Here is a 21564-nt window from a genome sequence, read left to right on the forward strand (position 1 = left end):
TCATTTTTAAATACACATTTGTGCTTCAGCACGTTGCAGACTGACCCACTGTTTGTGTCTCGCTCCTTCTGATGCAGAGACACATGTACACACCTGTTTGGTCACACTACACACAGCAACCTGCATTCGGTTTGTCAATTAAAATGAACGAAATTGATGAAATTCTTAATGATCAATTATTGATTAATCGATTAATCATGCCCATCCCTAGTTTTATTATTAGTCTCTCTACATCTCCAAAGCTCCAAATGCTCTCTTCCACCTTGTGATGTCATGTAGTGCTACTTTTCAAGTTAACAAATACTTTTAAACTTCAGCAGAGATCGGCAATTCCAGGGCTGAAATGATCCAAATGATGAAAGTGTGTGGAGTTTAAAAACACAGTGGAGCACTTCCTGAATGAGTGTTTTCCAGTTTGAGAAGAACTCAGTGTAAAAGTGCAGGGTTTGTGTGTTAACTCTTACATACAATTCAGGTTCATTTTGACCCGTTTTGACATTCAACAGTAGTAAAAATACAATAAGAATCATTTTTTGATCCTGAAATTTGATGACTTTTCCTAAATTTTGCCAAAATACACAAAAATGAAAACATTTTAAAATGTTATATTTTATATACCACTGCTTTGAATGCACTGACTAAGCATAATGGCTGCAGTGGATAAAAATGGTTATATTATAAATTCCAACAGTTCCAGAATATTCATGTCATTTTCAAATGCAATAAATATCATCATCTTATTGGCTTTTATGTTTTTATTTGTTTTGTAAAACAGGACATGATACTGTGTGATGTGATACTGAGCAGATGTTTTTCTCCAAAAATGAGTGTTGTAAAACTTACAAAAATATGCTCTTCCTGCTCTCTCAAACATTATATTTATATATTACATATATTTATTCACTTGGGACAGTCTATTTATTTGGTAGAGACACTTAGTGTAAGGGAATTCTTGGTCCGGGTCAAATTTGACCTGGACCATACTGTGAAAGCTAAAGAAATGAACAGTGTGTAAGGGTTAAACGTGTGAATGAAACAAAACACAACTCCAGTCTGTTTGTGACGAGGAAACTCCATTAGAACATGAAAATCGTGTCATCTGGGCCCTTAAACAGCTCAGACTTGTGTATGACTCTGAAGTGCACACGGAGCCTGGAGGAAATGCCTGACCCCCCCTCCCTCTGCTGAAACAATGCCCTCTATCCCACACACATACGCAGACCCCCCTCTCCCAGCTTCCTTTTGGACCGAGGGTTCCGTTGCAGGTTGGGTGTTTTCCGGAGCAGATCTGCGGAGGCGCTGTGCTGACGTAGGAACCGCTCGGACAATGGGCCCAAGTCTAAACAAACCACAGATTTAGAGCAACGCTAAACAACGGAAACACGCTGCATCAGTGCACGCTCACGGGCTCGTCTGTGCGCAGCAGACCAGAGAATGATCAATACCAAATGATGTGCTTCTAAACAGATATATTTGATAGTGTTTAAAGTATGATTGAGTCAGCTCGCCCCGTGTGCTCTACAGTATGTGACTGTATCTGCTGTGTCAGAGCTCTTTAGGAGAACAGTTGAACACTCCACAGCAAAAAGTGCAGAGTTAAACTGACTCTCACAGAATCAATTTGAACATTTTCTCAGGGTTTATATGATTCCAATCTGTTCTAGAGTTAATTTAACATTTTTGGAAATGTTCATTAAGTAACACTGGACAAAGTTCCTGTTTCACCTGAAATCAAGAGTTTTGGGAGTAAACGGTAACATTTGTAGAGTTATCCTGATTTAACAACTCATAGAGGTGTTTTATTTTGACACTTTATTTTAGTTAGTTTAACATTTTGGGGAGTAGAAACTAAACACTGTAAAGTGTAAATTAAGGTACACTGTAAAAAAACATTCAAATCCTTTATTTTCTTTCAAACATTTAAAAGATGAAATTATGAACAAAACTGGTTCAAACTGGTCTTCTCTCACACGAGTTTGAAGTGGTGGGTGGGAGGAGCCAAAATAACACGAAGAGAAGTTGAATTCACTTCAACCATATCAACTCTGACAAATAACCCCAACATGAACCCCCATTTAACTTTCAAATTATTAAAATAACACTTTTTGTGTTAAAAACAACTCTGAAATATTTCCCCTGTACCACAGTGAGGCAGTGGGTCTTTATTTATAAAACCCTTCACAACACTCCAGGTGCCCAAAGTGTTTCCAATAAAATCAACAGTACAGAAACAAGCAAAACATGTCTGAAACAAGCTGAAGTCTGGGATGGTCACATGTCAGAGGCAGTTTGTCCCAGAGTCTGGGGCCGGAGACACAGAAAACCCCATCACCCCGGTGTGTGAGTCTGACTCTGGGGCCCTCATCACCCCGCTGTGTGAGTCTGACTCTGGGGCCCTCATCACTCCGCTGTGTGAGTCTGACTCTGGGGCCCTCATCACCCCGCTGTGTGAGTCTGACTCTGGGGCCCTCATCACCCCACTGTGTGAGTCTGACTCTGGGGCCCTCATCACTCCGCTGTGTGAGTCTGACTCTCATCACCCGGTGTGAGTCTGACTCTGGGGCCCTCATCACTCCGCTGTGTGAGTCTGACTCTGGGGCCCTCATCACTCCGCTGTGTGAGTCTGACTCTGGGGCCTCATCACTCCGTGTGTGAGTCTGACTCTGGGGCCCTCATCACCCGCTGTGTGAGTCTGACTCTGGGCCCTCATCACTCCGCTGTGTGAGTCTGACTCTGGGGCCCTCATCACTCCGCTGTGTGAGTCTGACTCTGGGGCCCTCATCACTCCGCTGTGTGAGTCTGACTCTGGGGCCCTCATCACTCCGCTGTGTGAGTCTGACTCTGGGGCCCTCATCATCCGCTCTCTGGTGTGTGTGAGTCTGACTCTGGGGCCCTCATCACTCCGGTGTGTGAGTCTGACTCTGGGGACGTCCAGCAGGAGGATGTTTGTCCTTTAGTCCCTGTAGTGATTTTACCAGTGACACTCGCAGTGTCCAGTATGAATATAAATCAGTTGTATCTTATCAGCACTGGTTTTGGAGTGAATAATGCCGTGTAAAGTGGAGGTGGGACAAGATCTTGCAAGACAAAACTGCCTCAAGATTGAACATATGAGAAAAATGATTGTGTGTTCCATTTGGACTGGACCAAAATTGTTAAAGTCCTGGTGCGTTCCATTTCCTGAGAAGACTTAAGTCCAAAAAGCAGTGACACAGTGTCAGTAAATGAGGTAAATTTCAAGGCACATTTTTGAACAGAACTGTATTTATTGTATTGTACAAATAATGACAAAATCTCACCTCGTCTCGTTCTTGTGGACCCAGTCTTGTCTCGTCTCACTCTTACTGTAAAGAGCTTTGGGTTTGAAACCTGCTGTATAAATCGTGATTTTGCATTGAAAGGAGCATGAGGATTTGAAAGATGATGGAAATATGAACTTCTAATAATATTATATGAACTAACAAGAATCTGATGCATTTAAAAAGGAGATCTCTGCACCTGTCTGCTCCTGTCTGCTCCTGTCTGCACCTGTCTGCTCCTCTGGCTCTGCACCTGTCTGCTCCTGTCTGCTCCTGTCTGCACCTGTCTGCTCCTCTGGCTCTGCCCCTGTCTGCTCCTCTGGCTCTGCACCTGTCTGCTCCTGTCTGCTTCTTTGGCTCTGCCCCTGTCTGCTCCTGTCTGCACCTGTCTGCTCCTGTCTGCTCCTCTGTCTCTGCTCCTGTCTGCTCCTCTGTCTCTGCTCCTGTCTGCTCCTGTCTGACCTGTCGTGTCGTGTCGTAGGAAGCCCTGTCCGTGGTGAGCCAGGACCAGGCCTTATTTGACCCGGCGTTCGGAGCGTCGTCGCTGCTGCAGATGAAGGCCGAGCTGACCCAGAGCCCGCCGCCTGCAGAGCCCGAGTGGACCACAGGGGGCGCCGCCAGCTCCACCAAAAGGAACGAACACGTCAACGGCACCAGGTCAGACAGACACGGGGGCAGGTATAAGGAACCGTGTGATTGGTCTAACAGGTGTACGCACTTCAAACTACGTCAGAAACACCTGTCTGTAATCAGGGCAGCTCTGTGTGATGTCACATAGTACTGGGGATTGCAGTGGGCATATCAGTGCTTATACATTTTGACCACAAATCTGCAAATGTTCCTAACTTGTACCGGAATTGCAGAAAAAAGGACATGGGAAAGTAGATAGTAGGGATGTAACAATAACCGAAATATCGTGATATCGTATCGTCAAAAGTCTCACAATAATATCGAGGGACTGTCACAATATATCGAATGAAAATTTCCTTTGCTTAAATGCAAGTTTTGTAGTAGTAACAGCTTATGAACATCAGAAACTACTAGGGGTGTAACGATATCCAAGTCTCACGATTAGGGCTGGGTATCATTAAGAAGTTACCGATACGATACATACCTCGATACCTAGGCCACGATACGATACATATCTCGATACAGTGCACTTTCAATTCGATACGATATATTTCAAACCGATTCGATGTGGTTCAATAATGTCTGTGACACTAAAAGTCTTTGTTAAACCACTTCTTCTTGTGCAAAGTGAATATGAAACAAAAACATTTTAATCCTCAAAACTGTGAAAATGTCAAATGTATTGCATGCACTGCAAAAAATTAAATCTAGCCACGTTAAGATTTATTTATTTATGTTTATTAAGGACATCACAATTGCATTAGACAAGCCAGATGCGTTGCTTTGAGTGTTTTAGCACAAGTGTTAGTTTTTAACACCTGTCCATATAAAAATATAAACTACACACATAAAAACAGAGAATACAAGACACATAAATTACATACAGATAAAATATATACAGAACATTTTCAGTGGATGCAGTTTTGATTGAAAACATACAATAATTTAAATTTCCTTTTAAATTTGTTGTTGTTGGTTTCCAGTTTTAAATGAGCTGGTGAACCGTTCCACAGTCTGGTCCCTTTAGAAGAGAAAGAGACTGACCCAGAGTCGTCCTGTACAGAGGAACAACACAATCACCACGAGTAGCTCCTCTTGTGTTCGCTCTGTGTGAACATTTTATGGTCCTGGCAAATTCTGAGTGCAGTGGTGTATCGCAGTTAAGACACTTAACTTATCTTAAATAATTTAAGATTATTAAAATTGATAAAATTTTCAAAGTTAAAAAGTTGATGTTTCTTTGTAATTTCACAGTGGTGCCAGTGTTTGGGCTTTTTGTCAAGGATCTTAAGGGTCAGTTTGTAAAATGAACAAAGTGGTTTCAGTGTAGTTGAGGAGCCTGGGACCATGAGGTGATACAATAAGATAGAAGAGTGAAGATCATTGTGTGGGAGGTGTGGAGCGATAGATCTTTATGTATGAAACGAAAGCAACTGAGACTAGTCTTAATCTTCTTCGCCAAGTATTTTGTGTGACCGATAAATTTTAAATTTTCATCTAGAATGAGGCCAAGGTATTGAACTTCACTGACTGCTTGAATTTTCTCATTGTACATAGTCACTTCAAAGTCACAGTTTTTTGTTTGTGTACACACTGAAAAACAAAGAGAAACCTTTTTTTTCTGTTTTTTCTTAATTCAAGAAGAATCTACAATTATATCAGCCTCTTCAAAATATCGTACCGTGAGATGCATATCGTGATAATATCGTAAAGTGAGATTTAAATATTTTGACATCCCTAGATAGTGCAATTAAAATACTGCATACACACTGTAGTAGCAAAAAGGTGTAAAAGGATGTAGTGTTTAGGTTCGCTGTTTAGAAATGAGAATTCACACTTCTTTCTAAGTGGTTAAAGCCACCTGTTACTTCAAATAGGTGCCAAATAAATGTATTACAACACCAATCAAACCACAGGGACTCTCCTTCCAGAAAACCAATCTAAAATAACTAAACATCAGGACAGTCAGTTAGATTGAAAAACATTATATATATATATATATATATATATATATATATATATATATATATATATATATATGTAATATCTGAGTTATTTCTTCCAAAATTCCAGGCTGTTAATGCCACTCCTGTACAGTTCTCTCAGGGGCGGTCCTACATTCCAAGATCTAGTCCAAGATTAGTCCAGATTTGGTCCTGGTTTAGTCCTTGTTTAGACCTGGTTTAGACCTGATTTAGTCCTGGTTCAGCTCTGGTTTAGTCCTAGTTTAGACCGAGTTTTGTCCTGGTTCAGTTCTGGTTTAGTCCCGGTTTAGTCCTGGTTTAGTCCCGGTTCAGTCCTGGTTTAGTCCTAATTTAGTCCTGATTTAGACGTGGTTTAGACCTAGATTAGTCCTGGTTTAGTCCTCAGTACAGGACTAGTCCCGGTTTAGTCCTGGTTCATTTCTGGTTCAGTTCTGGATTAGTGCTGGTTTAGTCCTGGTTCAGTCCATTAATTTAAAAGTAATATAATAGTAATGTAACATCTTACACTTTAAATGCAGTAATATTATAATGTAACGAATGACTTTGAAATGACAGAAACAAGTCATAAATAACACATTACAGTTTTAAAGTCACTTGCCCAACAGTGCTCCAGTAAAGGTAAAGGTATTTGCGAGGAGAACACCTTCTATTTTTACATCAAAGTGGAGGAAGCGCGTTGAGGCGTGAGAGCATTGTTCTGGGACAAACTCCTCCCCCTCCTGGTGACTCACGGTTTTACAGATTTGGGAATTCATTGGGATCTTGGAATTTCAGTGCTGTTTTAGAGGAGGTGGAAGAACCCAGTGGATAGATATTATTATAGAAACGTCACTGGTAAAGGGGACAGGTTGGCAGCGCAATTTCAGCCCTCCACAGATGAATGCTGCATTGTCTGTGAACACTGGGATATAGATTTAGACTTAGACAAACTGTATTGATCCACAAGGGAAATGATTTGGACACAGTAGTTCACACATCACAATATAATATAATAACAAAGAGAAAAATAGAAATGGTAATAATCAATTCTAAATAAGTAGAAAAAAGGAGCAAGAGACACGTGTCAGATAAAACATAATTATACAAATGTAAATGTCAAAATAAAATAGAAAATAAGTAATAAAATATAAAATTACAGTTTTATACAAGAGGTCAAGAGGAAAACAGTGCAATGATATGATGATTGACAGGACACAGGGTTATGTGTTCCATAAGGGTGAGTTGTTGTACAGTTGTAGGGAGTATTATCTGTTCCATAAGGGTGAGTTGTACAGTTGTAAGGAGTATTATCTGCTATCTGAAGTTGAGTTGTTGTACACTTGTAGGGAGTATTATCTCTTCCATAAGGGTGAGTTGTTGTACAGTTGTAGGGAGTATTATCTGTTCCATAAGGATGAGTTGTACAGTTGTAGGGAGTATTATCTGTTCCATAAGGATGAGTTGTTGTACAGTTGTAGGGAGTATTATCTGTTCCATAAGGATGAGTTGTTGTACAGTTGTAGGGAGTATTATCTGTTCCATAAGGGTGAGTTGTGCAGTTGTAGGGAGTATTATCTGTTCCATAAGGATGAGTTGTTGTACAGTTGTAGGGAGTATTATCTGTCCCTCTATAGTTTGGTGCAGTGGGTGAGTTTTTGCGAGCAGGAGTGTTCATTTTTTTTAATTTAAATCGCAAATCGCTTGTTAGAAAATTAGCTATTTGATCATTTTCCCAAACAGTTCATAGTTCAGACTTTATTAGGGTGACCAGATTTTCAAAATAAAAAACTGGGACACCCCCGGTTTGAGATGTTTGGCAGTAATAAAACTGTGAAACGAGTGCGTAATTAAGGAAAACTGTTCTGCACTCAGTCCATTCATGACGAACATGTGTCAATATAGTCACATTTTCTTTGTGTTTTGGTCATTTTTAAGCAGCTTTTCTGTATTTCACCTAAACAAATGACAGTGTATGTCTCTCTTTACTGTTGGCAGGGATCAGACTGGTCAAAAATAGGGACACCTGGGACATTTCGTGTATAAAACTGGGACAAATCAGTGGTTTTGTGTAACTCTGCAGGGACAGGGGACACAGGACTCAATACTGGGACTGTCCTGGGTAAAAAAAGGACATCTGGTCACCTTAGACTTAACAGATGTTGTTGTTTGCAGCCGTGAGTCTCCGGTGGACTGCAGCGTCACCAAACGTTCCAGACACATCAGCAGCGATGGCTCCATGTCCTACCAGCCCTACAGCCCCCAGAGCTCCAACGCCACACCCACCAGCAGGTCTCCTCCTGGGGGTAGATCTACGATAACGTACCCCAGCTCTGGTTCTCCTCTTGGGGGTAGATCCACGATGTCGTACCCCACCTCGGGCTCTCCTCCCGGGGGTAGATCCACGATGTCGTACCCCACCTCGGGCTCTCCTCCCGGGGGTAGATCTACGATAAATTACCCCAGCTCTGGTTCTCCTCCTGGGGGTAGATCCACAATATCTTACCCCACCTCTGGCTCTCCTCCCGGGGGCAGATCCACGATGGCGTACCCCGGCTCCGGTTCTCCTTCTGGGGGTAGAGCCATGCAGTACCAGCCCTACAGCCCCCAGAACACACAGAGCACAGCGACTCCAACCCCCAACACAAGTTCTCCTCCAGGGGGCAGCACTGAGGAGAAGAGGGTCATCGTACCTGCAGGTATCAGTAACTTTATCAGATACTAAAATAATTACTGGGCTGTTTTTTTTTTCTCTTTTTGTTTTTTTTTCCTCACAAATATTCAAAAGCGTGATACATTACAATATACTACAACTTCACAAATCTGATGCGATGTGCAGTAGTTTTAAACCTCCAGCAGTGGGCGATATTTTATTTGCCTTAAATCTACATAAAGCATATTTGCATGAAGCTTTATTTAAACTGCATAAGTATTTTTTTCATGTTTTTCGTTCATTCGTTTTTCAAAATAAAACCAAAAATAAATTTAAAAAAAATAAAAAAACAACTATTTTCTTATCTATTTGTCTCCAAAATCTAAAAAAAAATAAAATACTAATAATAATAATAATAATAACTTTTTTTTTTTCAGTTTTCAATTTTGTGTTTAAATGGATAATGGAAGAAAAAAAAAAAAAAAAAAAAAAAAACGATAACAGCCATTTTGCGTTTATTACAATTCTGTATAAAAACCTCCATGATTTTTGTAACATGCTCAAGCAAAAGAACAAGCAGAGCACTTCATTTATTCATTCATCCATTCATAAGAATAATGTGAGCAATAGTTTCTGTTTTGGCTGCGCGCACTAACACTACCTCCATTTAAACTAGAGATGCACGACCGCAGATTGGGCAGAAGGCCAAAAATAATACTTACGTTCAGTCTATTATCACTTTGTTTTAAATAAAAAGAACATACCTGAAATACGACACCAATAGTTTCTGTTGTCGTGTCTTTTGGTTTTAGGGTTTCTCTTTTATTTCTGCAAAAAAGGAGGTAGATTTCCACATGAGTTTCCATCTTGCACTTTCCACAGGCATATACGTGTCTGTCAGCGATGCCCAATACGTTGATTCCTGATCCACCAGTTGATCTTGTTAGGCGTTGTCAGCTTCTCCTGGAGGCAACCTGAACAGAGAATCTTAAAAAAAGAGTCTTGGAGAGTTAAAACACTTCCCAAACATGTCTCTTTATTGGTTTCCGATTCAAGTTGATTTTACGTGATTCATTCACACGCCGTCTCTTTGCGTCGTCGTCCCTCGATAACGCCCCTTAGACGACGTCCCCCGTTCTGACCATACACAGAAAAACCAGGTGCCTTCATACTGGCATAACTTGTTGAGTTAGCATTTTCAGCAGAAACATACACAGCAATTTTGTTTATCATAAATTGGCATACGCTAAAGGTTTAGACACACCCCTTCTCTGTCCCGTATACATTCATAGTCCATATGACATTATTTCCCAACCCCATTGACACTCCAAAGTCCAGAGACATACACAACACGTCAAGGAACACAGTGACTTCTATATTACATGGTGAATTAACATGAATGAAACATTAAAAATACAGGCAATAAACTCACACTCACTGTTCTACCAAAAATGACTAGAATCTATCAATTTAAATCACAAAAAATGTATTCCCTTTCCAATACAATTCTAATACAGAGCTCTGGGTCAAATCGCTGCCCCTGATGGCCGACATCTACACGGGATTCCCTCAACCCAGAGATATAAAACAACAGTATGAATATGCAAATAATATGTTTAGCAGGTTCGTGCCTTGGATCCTTCTTCAAGCGTCTCTGCATTTCTTCTCTGTGAGCAGATGACAAACCCACTTTGTAAATCACCACAAATGTAGTTAAGATGATTAAGTGAGATTCAGGAGCAGGACCACGCCTCAGCCGCTCTCTCCTCTCACCAGCGAACCACAACTCACCTCGACCACGCCTCGAATTTCCCAGAAGTCTATTTGTAGCAGCCTTTCCCATCATCCCAGTTTGTCAACCCCACCCTCCCATCCCCTATTTTGTCTTTCCCTACAAGGGAGGGGGCCAATAGGTGAGTTTCAGCTGACGTCATTGTTATTAAAAGCCCGCGTTGCATGCTGGGAAATATTTTGGTCAGAGGCAAGAAACACGGTAGCGTCAAACACAGTGCGTAACCTCGCGTATTTATCCCCGATAATGGTAAATTCCTGCTGCATTATCGGATGCACAAATAGAAGCACGGAAGAAGGAAAATGTCTTTTTCGGAGAATTAAACGGCTTTCAAACATCCGCAGAGCAAACGTAGAAGATCCTAGCAAACTGTGGACTCCAACAAGTTCAACAACACATCGAGACTCTTGGAGGTTTTCATCTTTTCTGCTGTGAATGGCCCAGGAGTTTCCACCAAGTCATTGTGGATGTCGCCGAAGTGAATGTGAAAGCGATTCCGACCAGAAATTTGGTTTAGTCCACCTTTTGTCGGGGTTGAAAAGGGTGATTTGTCGTCCGTCGATGCTTATGACCAATTTCTGGTCAAATGGTCTTGGGTCCTCTGCTGTTAGAGTGGATAAATAACCAGCATCAATACTCTTTACGTGCTTTCTCGCTCCGTCCGTCATGTTGAATTAATGTTTCTTGCCGCCGACCAAAATAATTCCCAGCATGCAACGCGCGCTTTTGTTAACAATGAAACTGGCCTATTGAAGATTGAGACGGAGCCCCCACCCAGAGTCTCACCCCATAGCCATCTCTGCCCCGCTTCGTACATTATCAATAAACTTCTTCGCACTATGTCGTTGTTGGTGTGGTCCTAGCTAGTGAAAGTCTTGTTTAGATAATGCCAGTCTGGGATGTCTCTACAACCTAGCCTCTGCAAAGAAATTCCTTAAAAGCATATATGTTTCACACAGTGGTACCTTTCAGTGTTTAAGCATTAACTTCATTGTAACTTCATTAAACAATATTCAAACAAATATTATAAATTCAATGGTTAATATGCACATGTGGTGCGCTCAAGAAACTCCACCAATTGATACAGCCTTCAATCTCCAAGGAAGTGTAGGTAGATCGCGGTGTCGTAGTACTTGTCTCGGACTTGATTGCGTTTGGACTCAGTCTTGTCTCTCACTCGAGGTCTGACACTCGACAAGTGCGATCATATTTCAATGCGGCCGCTGCTGTCGGCAACAAACTTGTACCAGCGTGCGGGAGCAGGCGGGAAGGCGTGGGAGTGTGTGGGAGTATACGGGGCGTCTCATTGCAGCCTATGCGCTCATTTGGAACCCGCGGATACTGTGCGACACATCACAAACACACACGCTCCCTCCGCACGGCTTGTCCGCAACAGCGTGAGTCCTCGTGTACCAGCGTGTATCACAGGGCAGGTTGTTGTTGGTGATGGTGACGGTATAAATTCAGTACATTATTATTGATTATTATTATTATTATCGGTAAAGTTCAGAACAATACTTATGACTAGGGCCGGGTATCATTTAGAAGTTATGATACAGACCTCGATAAACATGCCACGATACGATACATCTCGATACAGTGAGCTTTCAATTTGATATGATATATTTCAAATCAATTCTACACAGTTCAATACAAAATAAAGTCTAAATCATGGTTGTGATACTTAAAGTCTTTGTTTAAACCACTTCTTGTGCAAAGTGAATATAAAAAAAACACCCATTTTAATCATCAAAATTGTGAAAATGTCAAATGTGTCGTGTAAATGAATCTTCCTCTAAACAAGCAACACTGATTTTTTTTGTTTTTTTTCTCAATGTTGTTTATTTTGTATGATCATAACCTACCTAAAAACCTTCTTTATCATCACTATTTGTTTGTACGACCATAAATTAAAACCAAAATCCTGACTTTTTTCATTATTACTGTTTACTTTGTATGATCATAAACGGTGAACTTTAGTGCCTTCTTCATCACTATTATTAGTTTGCGCTGCTGTCGGCAATAAACTTGTACCAGCGAGTGGGAGTGTACAGGGGCAGGTGGGAAGGTGTGGAAGTGTGTGGGAGTGCACGGGGCGTCTCACTGCAGCCTGTGCGCTCATTTGGAACCCGCGGATACTGTGCGACACATCACAAACACGCACGCTCCCTCCGCACGGCTTGTCCGCAACAGCGTGAGTCCTCGTGTACCAGCGTGTATCACAGGGCAGGTTCAACTTTTTAAAACATCCTACCTGTTAAACTGTCTCACATCAGCACCTCACTCCTCACCTTTTCACGCTCTCGCTCCTCCCCGTGTAAAGCTCACATAAGGCTCACTCCTCAATGCGCTGATTAGAAGAGCAAGACTAAACATGAAGCAAAAACAAATCGAAATTTATGTTACAATGTTGGCATAGAGGAGCCTACAACACAGAACAGACCTACTGCAACATGTGACTGAAGTTTGCTTTATAAAAGTGGACAAATGCATCTGTATTTCTCAAAATGTCCGTTTGGTTTGGTAAATGTGCAGAGGCTTTTAAATAGCACCGTGAAACCAGTAAGAGAATGAAAGGTTTCAAACTCCTACCCACTTTCTTCACTTTGTTCACAGTTTTGTGTAAAGTGCCAGTGGAAGTTCTCTTAAAGTACAGGTTCTCAAACTGTGGGTGAGGGTCCAAAAAAGAGTCGCAGAGTGTTTCAGTGCAGGACAGTTTGCTTGGCTTTGGGGTTGGTAGATCATTTTGACTTGGTTATTTTAGAAGTAGCTCGCATGCTGACGAAGTATGGACACCCCTGATGTATGTCCAGGGCACGTTCTGCTTAACTTAGGTAAATGTGTCACTTCCGGGTCACGGAAACGGGAAACTGTCATTATCCGTTTTTTCCATTATTCATTTAAACACAAAATAGAAAACTGAAAAAATTAATCATTATCCGTTTTTCATTTTGGTTTTGGAGACAAATAATGAAGAAAATAATTGTTTTTTCGTTTTCTTATTTTTGGTTTTATTTTGAAAAACGAATGAACGAATGATACATGGATTGTGGTTAATATATTACAGTTTGACAACAGTTTGTGGAAAAAAAAAAGTTAAAAAGAAGAGTTCTAGCTGAGTTCTAAAACAGAATCTTTCTGCCAAAATAAAGGTGTTTTGGCCCATGTTTGCATTATGGTTGCTAGGTAACAGTTATGGAGTTACCTTTACATAATGTTACATCTGCTGCATGTGTCCAACCAAGAAGGAAAATTATACATTTCAAAAGGAAAAAAATAAAAATAATAATAATAATAATCTTACAGCTCTTTTAAAAGTGTTTATGATCTAAATGGCGAGGCTAACCTGTCACGTACACTTCTAACATACTACTACCTTGAGTACTACTATTACTACACTGGGTATTACTGTCACTTCCCTGATACTGCATGTACTGTGAAGCCCGCAGTGAGTGAGTCAGTACTGGTCTGGTCTGGGATAATACCTGGAAGTGAAGGACTGAGACGTGAGGCATTCAGGGACAACTCCAAACTTTACGGTTAGTTCAGTGACACCGTCAGCTGTGAGTCAGGTGGAGTTTCCCGCAGCTGACGGTGACACTGAACTAACAGTAAAGTTTGGAAAAGTGGGACTCGGAGAGAAGACTTTATTTGGAGTAATTCTCTCAGCCTATACTCAGCAGGAGACGTGTCCGTCGCTTTTCTCAGAAATGTAAACCGTGACGTCATGAAGGTGGTTCACACAGCTCTGGACGCTGGGTGGCACTGGGTTTGGGGTTTAATTCCTGCTCTGACTCACTCCATATTGTTGTTGTTTCCTTGAGCAAGCAACTTATTTGATTTGATCTGTTTTTATTTTGAGTTTGTGCCAAGAGACCAACAATAATCATAGACATACTACATACACACTGTAAACAAGAGAAAAGCACATTTCTGGAAAAGGAGAGGGAAGAAGAAAAATACTTAGATTAACCCACCTCTGTTCATGACAGTTTCAAAAATTAAAAAATGATGTAGTTGCTTCTGTACATTGATGACAGAACTTTACAAATATCTAAATATAGCAAAAGAAGTTACATACTATGCATACTAAATATCATTTGAACCCAATTTCTTTATTTTTTTCTTATTTTTGTATTGCACTGTATTATGGTCATACAAACTAATAATCGGTGTTGGGAGTAACGTGTTATGAAAGTAACGAGTTACTGTAATGTGTTGCTTTTTGCTGTAACGCAGTAATGTGGCATTACAGGGAAAAAAATTGTAATATTTTACTCAGTACAAATGTGAGTCATGCGTGTTACTATGATTTTTAACCTGGATTGAAGTGGTGGGTTTTTCATTTTTCTTCATGCAAATTTGCTAAAATCAAATAATATCAGCAGTGGTGAAACGCTGGATTGTGAGGTAACTGTGGGCGAAAGGACCAGTGCAGAACTCCACGCACCACGGGGCTAACTGCAGCTGACGCCCGATCGCGCTTTACAGACACCCTGTCTGCAAGGCGCTTCCAAGTTCTAGTGCAAGATTAGTCCTGGTTTGGTCCTGGTTTAGACCGTGTATCACATAAAATTGGTTCGAGGTCAGTAAGCACAACCAGAATTAATACAAATGTCAATTTTTGAGAAAATTACAGTAATCGTTGTGGACAATAGATCTAGTCCTCTTGGTATTTCTGTAAGATTTGATTTTTATATTGTTTTTTGGAGTAATCTTGTCTTATTGCATTTCAAAGATCAGTGATGTCAGGGTGGTTTCAGGGCTGGTTAGGACTTGGATGGGAGACCACTGAGAATATCAGTCCACCCTGTTACATATAGCTGAGATCTATTTTATTACTATATTTTACTTGTACATTTATAGAATTAAGCCTTATTTGACATCAGTCTCGTGCCATTTCTGCTACTTATTGACCCTGCAAAAACATTTATAAACACTTAAATTGATCAGAAAATTACTTTAAAAATTGTGTAACAGACTTAGACAAACTTTACTGATCCACAAGGAAAATGATTTGGACACATTAGCTCACACATCACAATTTAACATCTTTCATACAATAAATGATCTTGCTGCACGGACAGATCATTTTACTTGACAAGTTCTCTTAAAATAAATGACCTCTAGACTAGAATGAAGCTGTCTCTGGTTTAGTAAGTAGATAATAAATCTGAAAACAAGATGAATAACCTGATATAAGTTTTAAAATCTTGGTCAGATCAGAGAAATTTGCATAACTTGATAGAGCACTTGTCAAGTCAAATGATCTTGCTGCATGGACAGATCATTTCACTACTTTTAAGTCTTTCTCTGATACATTTAAATGTTTATATCTTACATTTTGGCCAAGCTTTTTTGCAGTGTTGTTATCTGTGTCCAAATAGCACATTGCCTAGTATGAATGTGGTGCGTATTGTTGGTAGGATGGGGCAGAATGGCAGCATCGTGTCCGTCAGTGTGCCCCAGGGCGGCTGTGGCAGTGTAGTTAAGTTCAGAACAGTACTTATGACTAGGGCCGGGTATCATTTAGAAGTTATGATACAGACCTCGATAAACAGGCCACGATACGATACATTTCAACACAGTGAGCTTTCAATTTGATACGATATATTTCAGATCAATTCGACACGGTTCAATACAAAATAAAAGCTAAATCATGGCTGTGATACTAAAAGTCTTTGTTTAAACCACTTCTTGTGCAAAGTGAATATAAAAAAAACACAAATTTTAATCATCAAAACTGTAAAAATGTCAAATGTGTCGCATAAATGAATTTTCTTCCCCAAAACAAGCAACACTGATTTTTTATTTATTTTTTCTCAGTGTTGTTTATTCTGTATGATCATAAACTTCTGTGCCTTCTTTATCATCGCTATTAGTTTATACGACCATAAATTAAACCCAAAATCATGACTTTTTTCATTATCACTGTTTACTTTGTGTGATCATAAACGGTGAACTTTAGTGCCTTCTTCATCACTATTATTAGTTTGTACGATCGTAAACAGAAACAAAAAATCCTTACATTTTTCATTCTCATTACTGTTTATTTTGTACGATCATAAACGATAAACTTTGTGACTTCATTATTATTATTATTATTATTAGTTCGTACAACCATGAATGAAAATATATTTGTGCATGTATGTATATATGTGTTATGTGTATGTATGTATGTGTATGTATGTATATATATACTGCACGGGTCTCCAACCTTTTTCTTCCAGTGAGATGCCTTCACAAAAAGAAATTGCCAAAGAGCTACTCATTTTAGCAGTCACAAAAAGCTTAGTATAGAAAAGCCTGAGGGTCTGTTTACACGAGAACGCTTGCAGGTAAAAACAACTAAATATTTTATGGGAAGTGTCTTTCGTTTAGACGGTGATGCCATTTTAGGGGCTTAAAAATGCAAAAAACTGTAAAAAGCACCCTCTAGAGTGGAAAAGTTGAATACGCTATACTGCCCAAGACTCAAAACTCTGGTCAAATCTGCTCACTACTCGTACACGTTTACGTCATATACATATATATCACCACCTAGCGTCACCACTGAGACGCTTGGCATGCATACCCAGTCAAATTCCACTCACTTTTGCATCACCGTATGCACGCAGATTTCCTCTCGAAAATGCTTGTCTGAACGTGGAGTAAAAAGTGAAGTCGCGATGCCACTTTTGTGTCTTCTGTTCAGACTTTTGTGTCTTCTGTTTGTGTCTACTGTTCAGATGGGGAACAGTTCAATACCAGTCGTAGCCATACTGGCTCGCCAAAGCCTGATCCCGTCAGATCTCAGAAGCTAAGCAAGGCTGGGCCTGTTTAGTACTTGGATGGGAGACCACTGGGCGCTAGTTGTAAAAATTTGTTACAATAGTAGCTTACCATCACCAGGTGTGGAGAAAAATAATAATAATGAATCTGAAAAGCGCTATTTAAATAAAGACTTACTTACCTATAAAACATAAACCTTTATGCATTTAATAGTACACACAGTTAGACATCAGAATCATATATTTCATCAAATTTGAGTCATTCACCGCAGTATGTGTAATTCAGAAATCCTTTGGTGAGTTACTTGGAAGGGGGTGGAGAGCTACTGGAAGTTCCCGAGCTACAGGTTGGAGACCCCTGATATACTGGATATATGTACTGGATATTTTAGATGCGTATGTGTATATGTGTGTGTGTATATATGTATATTTACATGTGTATATTTATGTACTGCATACGACAGGTAAACATTCCAAAGCTGTTAAAAAAAAGTATAAACCATGTGATTATGTAAAACAGTCAGGGTAGGACACTATGAGTTTATTAAACTTATTACTACTTTTGAGCACCAAGTCCCAAATATGCACATGTACCTAATATCCTTGTTTTATTGTACTTTGCTCAAACAAACAAAAAAAATAATAAAATAATAATAATAAAATAAAATGTAGTGCTATAACAAAATAATTGAGTAAAATATATCAAAAAGTACTCTTGGCGGTATATTGATACAGCAGCCCACAATATCAATACTGTATCATATACGTTTATTTTATTAAGGAAAAGCCCCTTGAGGTGAGTCACCTCATTTTCCTTAGCATCCAAAGAATACAACAACAAGTCGTAAAAATACAAACAAAAACAAAACAACATATCTAATAAACAGAAACACAGAACAATAAGACAGAATACAAAGACACAAACAGACATTAAACATAAACATAGAGAAACGTTAATATAACAAGCAAACAGATCCCTCACTAAAAGCATCACATTGTGTTTTAAGATGAATGAATAAGTCTTTCTTAAAGATATGGAATGATGATGTGGAGCACAGAGAGTTTGGTAAGTTGTTCCAGTCTGATGGTGCTTTGAATCTGAACGCTCTTCGTCTTTGGGTATTACAAAGGAAGGATGGTCTAATTGTCTGAGGGAGTATTGTGATGAAAATGGAACAAAGTATTGTTGGAGGTAAGATGGACAGAAAAGAAAAATGCATTTAAAGATGAACTGAAACCAGTGAAAGTGCATTCTTGCATCAGGAAGTAACCAATCCAGAGTTTCATACAGAATACAATGATGAGTGAGATATGGACATTGCAAAATGAATCTACACAAACTATTGAAGGTGACATGCAGAGGACATAGGTGAGAGTTAGTTGTATTTTGATAGATAATATCAGCATAATCGATTCTGGGTAATACTAGTTGCATAATTATTCTTTTCCTTACCGGTGGGGTGAAACACTTAGCTGAATGGTATAACTGACTTAAATTACAATTCACTTTTTTGATAACAGAGTCAATGTGTGTTTTAAATGAAAGAACCTTATCCAGCCATAAAAAAAATACATTATATCGATATTTTTATATTTTTCCACACCCTTAGTTATGACAGTTGAAGAAGTGACTGACAGATGTTTCTCCCTCTCTCCCCATCTACCCCCCTCCTTTATCTTACCACCCGTCTCCCTCCTCTCTCTCTCGTCGCCCTCTCAGACCCGGAGGTGTGGAGTCAGGAGCACGTGCGGCAGTGGCTGGACTGGGCCATAAAGGAGTACGTCCTGGAGGAGGTGGACGTGGTTCTGTTCCAGGGTTTGGACGGAAAGTCTCTGTGTAAAATGAGCAAAGAAGACATGATGAACCTGACCTCGCCTTACAACGCTGATATCCTGCTGTCACACCTCAGCTACCTCCAACAGAGTACGAAACACACACTACACGCGAATACACAAATACGCAGCACGTTAACATACATACATGCTAACATACAACATAACGACACACAAAGACGACATCATGAACCTGATATCTTACTGTCTCACTTCAACTACCTCCAACAGAAGATGAAACACCTGCAACACTCTAACATACAACAACATGATAACATACAACAACACCCCAGTGTACAACAACACCCTAACACACAACAAACACCTCAACATACAACAAACACCCCAATATACAACAACAACACAACAACATACAACATACAACAACACACAACCAACAACACAACAACAAAACACCCCAATATACAACAAACACCTTAACATACAACAAACACCCCAACATACAACAAACACCCCAACATACATACATACAACAACACCCTAACATACAACAAACAAAACACCCCTAACATACAACAACACCCCAACATACAACAACACAACCTAAACATACAACAACAAACACCCAACATACAACAAAACACAACACCAACATACAACAACACCCCAACATACAACAACACACCAACATAACAACAACATACAACAACACAACAACAACAACACCAATATACAAACAACACCAACACTAACATACAACAACACCCTAACATACAACAACACACAACATACAACAACATACAACAACACCCCTAACATACAACAACAAACACAACATAAACATAACAACAAACACCCAACAACAACAACAACAACATACAACAACACAACAACAACAAACACCCCAATATACAACAATAAACCAACGTACAACAACACCCCAACATACAACAAACACTCTAACATCCAACAGCACCCTAACATACAACAACACCCCAACATACAACAACACCCCAACATACAACAATACAACAACACCCCAACATACAACAACACCCCAACATACAACAAACATACAACAACACCCTACAACAAACAACATACAACACATACAACAACACCAACATACAACAATACAACAACAACACAACACCAACAACAACACCTAACATACAACAACAACAACACCCCTAAACAACTACAACAACCACCCTAAACATACAACAACACCCCAGTGTACAACAACACTCTAACATACAACAACACAACAACAACATACAACAACAACAAACACAACAACATACAACAAACACACAACAACAACAAACACCCAACATACACAAACACCCCAACACAACAAACACAAAACAACAACAACACCCCAGTGTACAACAACACCCTAACACACAACAAACACCTCAACATACAACAACACCCCAACATACAACAATAAACCAACGTACAACAAACACCCCAACGTACAACAAACACTTTAACATACAACAACACCCCAGTGTACAACAACAACACTCTAACAACAACATACAACAACACCCCAACACATACAAAACAAACACCCAAACATACAACAACACCCAACAACATACAACAACAAACATACAACAACAACACCCCAACATACAACAAACACCCCAACATACAACAACACCCTAACATACAACAAACACCCCAACATACAACAACAACACCACAACATACAACATACAACATAAACTCAATTTTGATACTAAGGAACAGACTCAGTACTTCTTTGGACATTAGAATGTGGCTTTCAACATTAAATAACAGTACTTTCTTTTATATATGAATGTGGTTGATAGTGTAGGGTGAGCAGATTTTCAAAATTCAAAACTGGGACACACTCGAGTTGGGATGGCTGATGTAAATAAAACTGAAAAGAGTGCGTAACATTGTCCATTCTCGTCTCATTTGTGGGTCGGTCACAATCCGAGGGACGTCTGTCTCTACCATTTTCAGTTACAGTTTTCTGTGTTTTATCTTAACAAATGACAATCTGTCCTGTCTTTACTGTTGGTGGGTAACAAATTGGTCAAAAATAGGGACAAATGGGACAAATTTGTGGTTTTGTAGAAATCTGCTGGGACAGGGGACACAGGGCTCAAAACTGGGACTGTCTTGGGTAAACAGGGACGTCTGCTCACCCTATAATAGTAGTTTTTAGTATTTTGCTCCCAGCACAGTATAAACTCCACTTCCTCAGACCAGTACTTTGAGATACTTTGAGATATTTTGAGATAACTTATGATGGCAACCAAATAAAATTTGGCATTTGAAACCATTTTTACCATTTGACTTACATGTTTTAATTTATTTTGCCTATATTCAATGAACTTAAAATGGTAAAAAATGAATTAAATCACTCTGCAGCAAATCTAAAGCAGCAAAAGCAGGAGCTCACTTTGATTCAGTGTCTTTGTTTACGTCGGGGTTGCCCTTTCAGATTTGTGTTTTTCGTGTGGAGAAGGAAGTGGGCGGGGCAAAACTGTGTCAGCGCTGACCACTTCCTGTTCTTTACTGCACACTTCCTGTGTTCACCGCACGCTCCTGTTTAGACCTTTTACATAACCATAGACTTTGTATATCTTCATCATATATATATATATATATATATATATATATATAT

The 21564-nt window shown here is 39.6% G+C and overlaps 1 protein-coding gene across 4 annotated transcripts in view; it reads left to right on the forward strand.

The window, feature by feature from the left end:
- The window catches only part of fli1rs (Fli-1 proto-oncogene, ETS transcription factor-related sequence), a 61574-nt gene that overhangs the window by 27288 nt on the left and 12722 nt on the right, over positions 1-21564 (forward strand). For all 4 annotated transcript variants that reach the window (XM_055163296.1, XM_055163294.1, XM_055163293.1 and 1 more), the window contains exons 2-4: positions 3781-3956; positions 8066-8589; positions 18826-19029. In XM_055163296.1, the coding sequence (XP_055019271.1) occupies positions 3781-3956; positions 8066-8589; positions 18826-19029 (904 nt within the window). The remainder of the gene's footprint in view (positions 1-3780; positions 3957-8065; positions 8590-18825; positions 19030-21564) is intronic.

Source organism: Boleophthalmus pectinirostris, unplaced genomic scaffold (genome assembly GCF_026225935.1).
Source record: "Boleophthalmus pectinirostris isolate CB_2022bp ecotype Guang Dong unplaced genomic scaffold, ASM2622593v1 HiC_scaffold_6, whole genome shotgun sequence".
Lineage (NCBI taxonomy): Eukaryota > Metazoa > Chordata > Actinopteri > Gobiiformes > Gobiidae > Boleophthalmus > Boleophthalmus pectinirostris.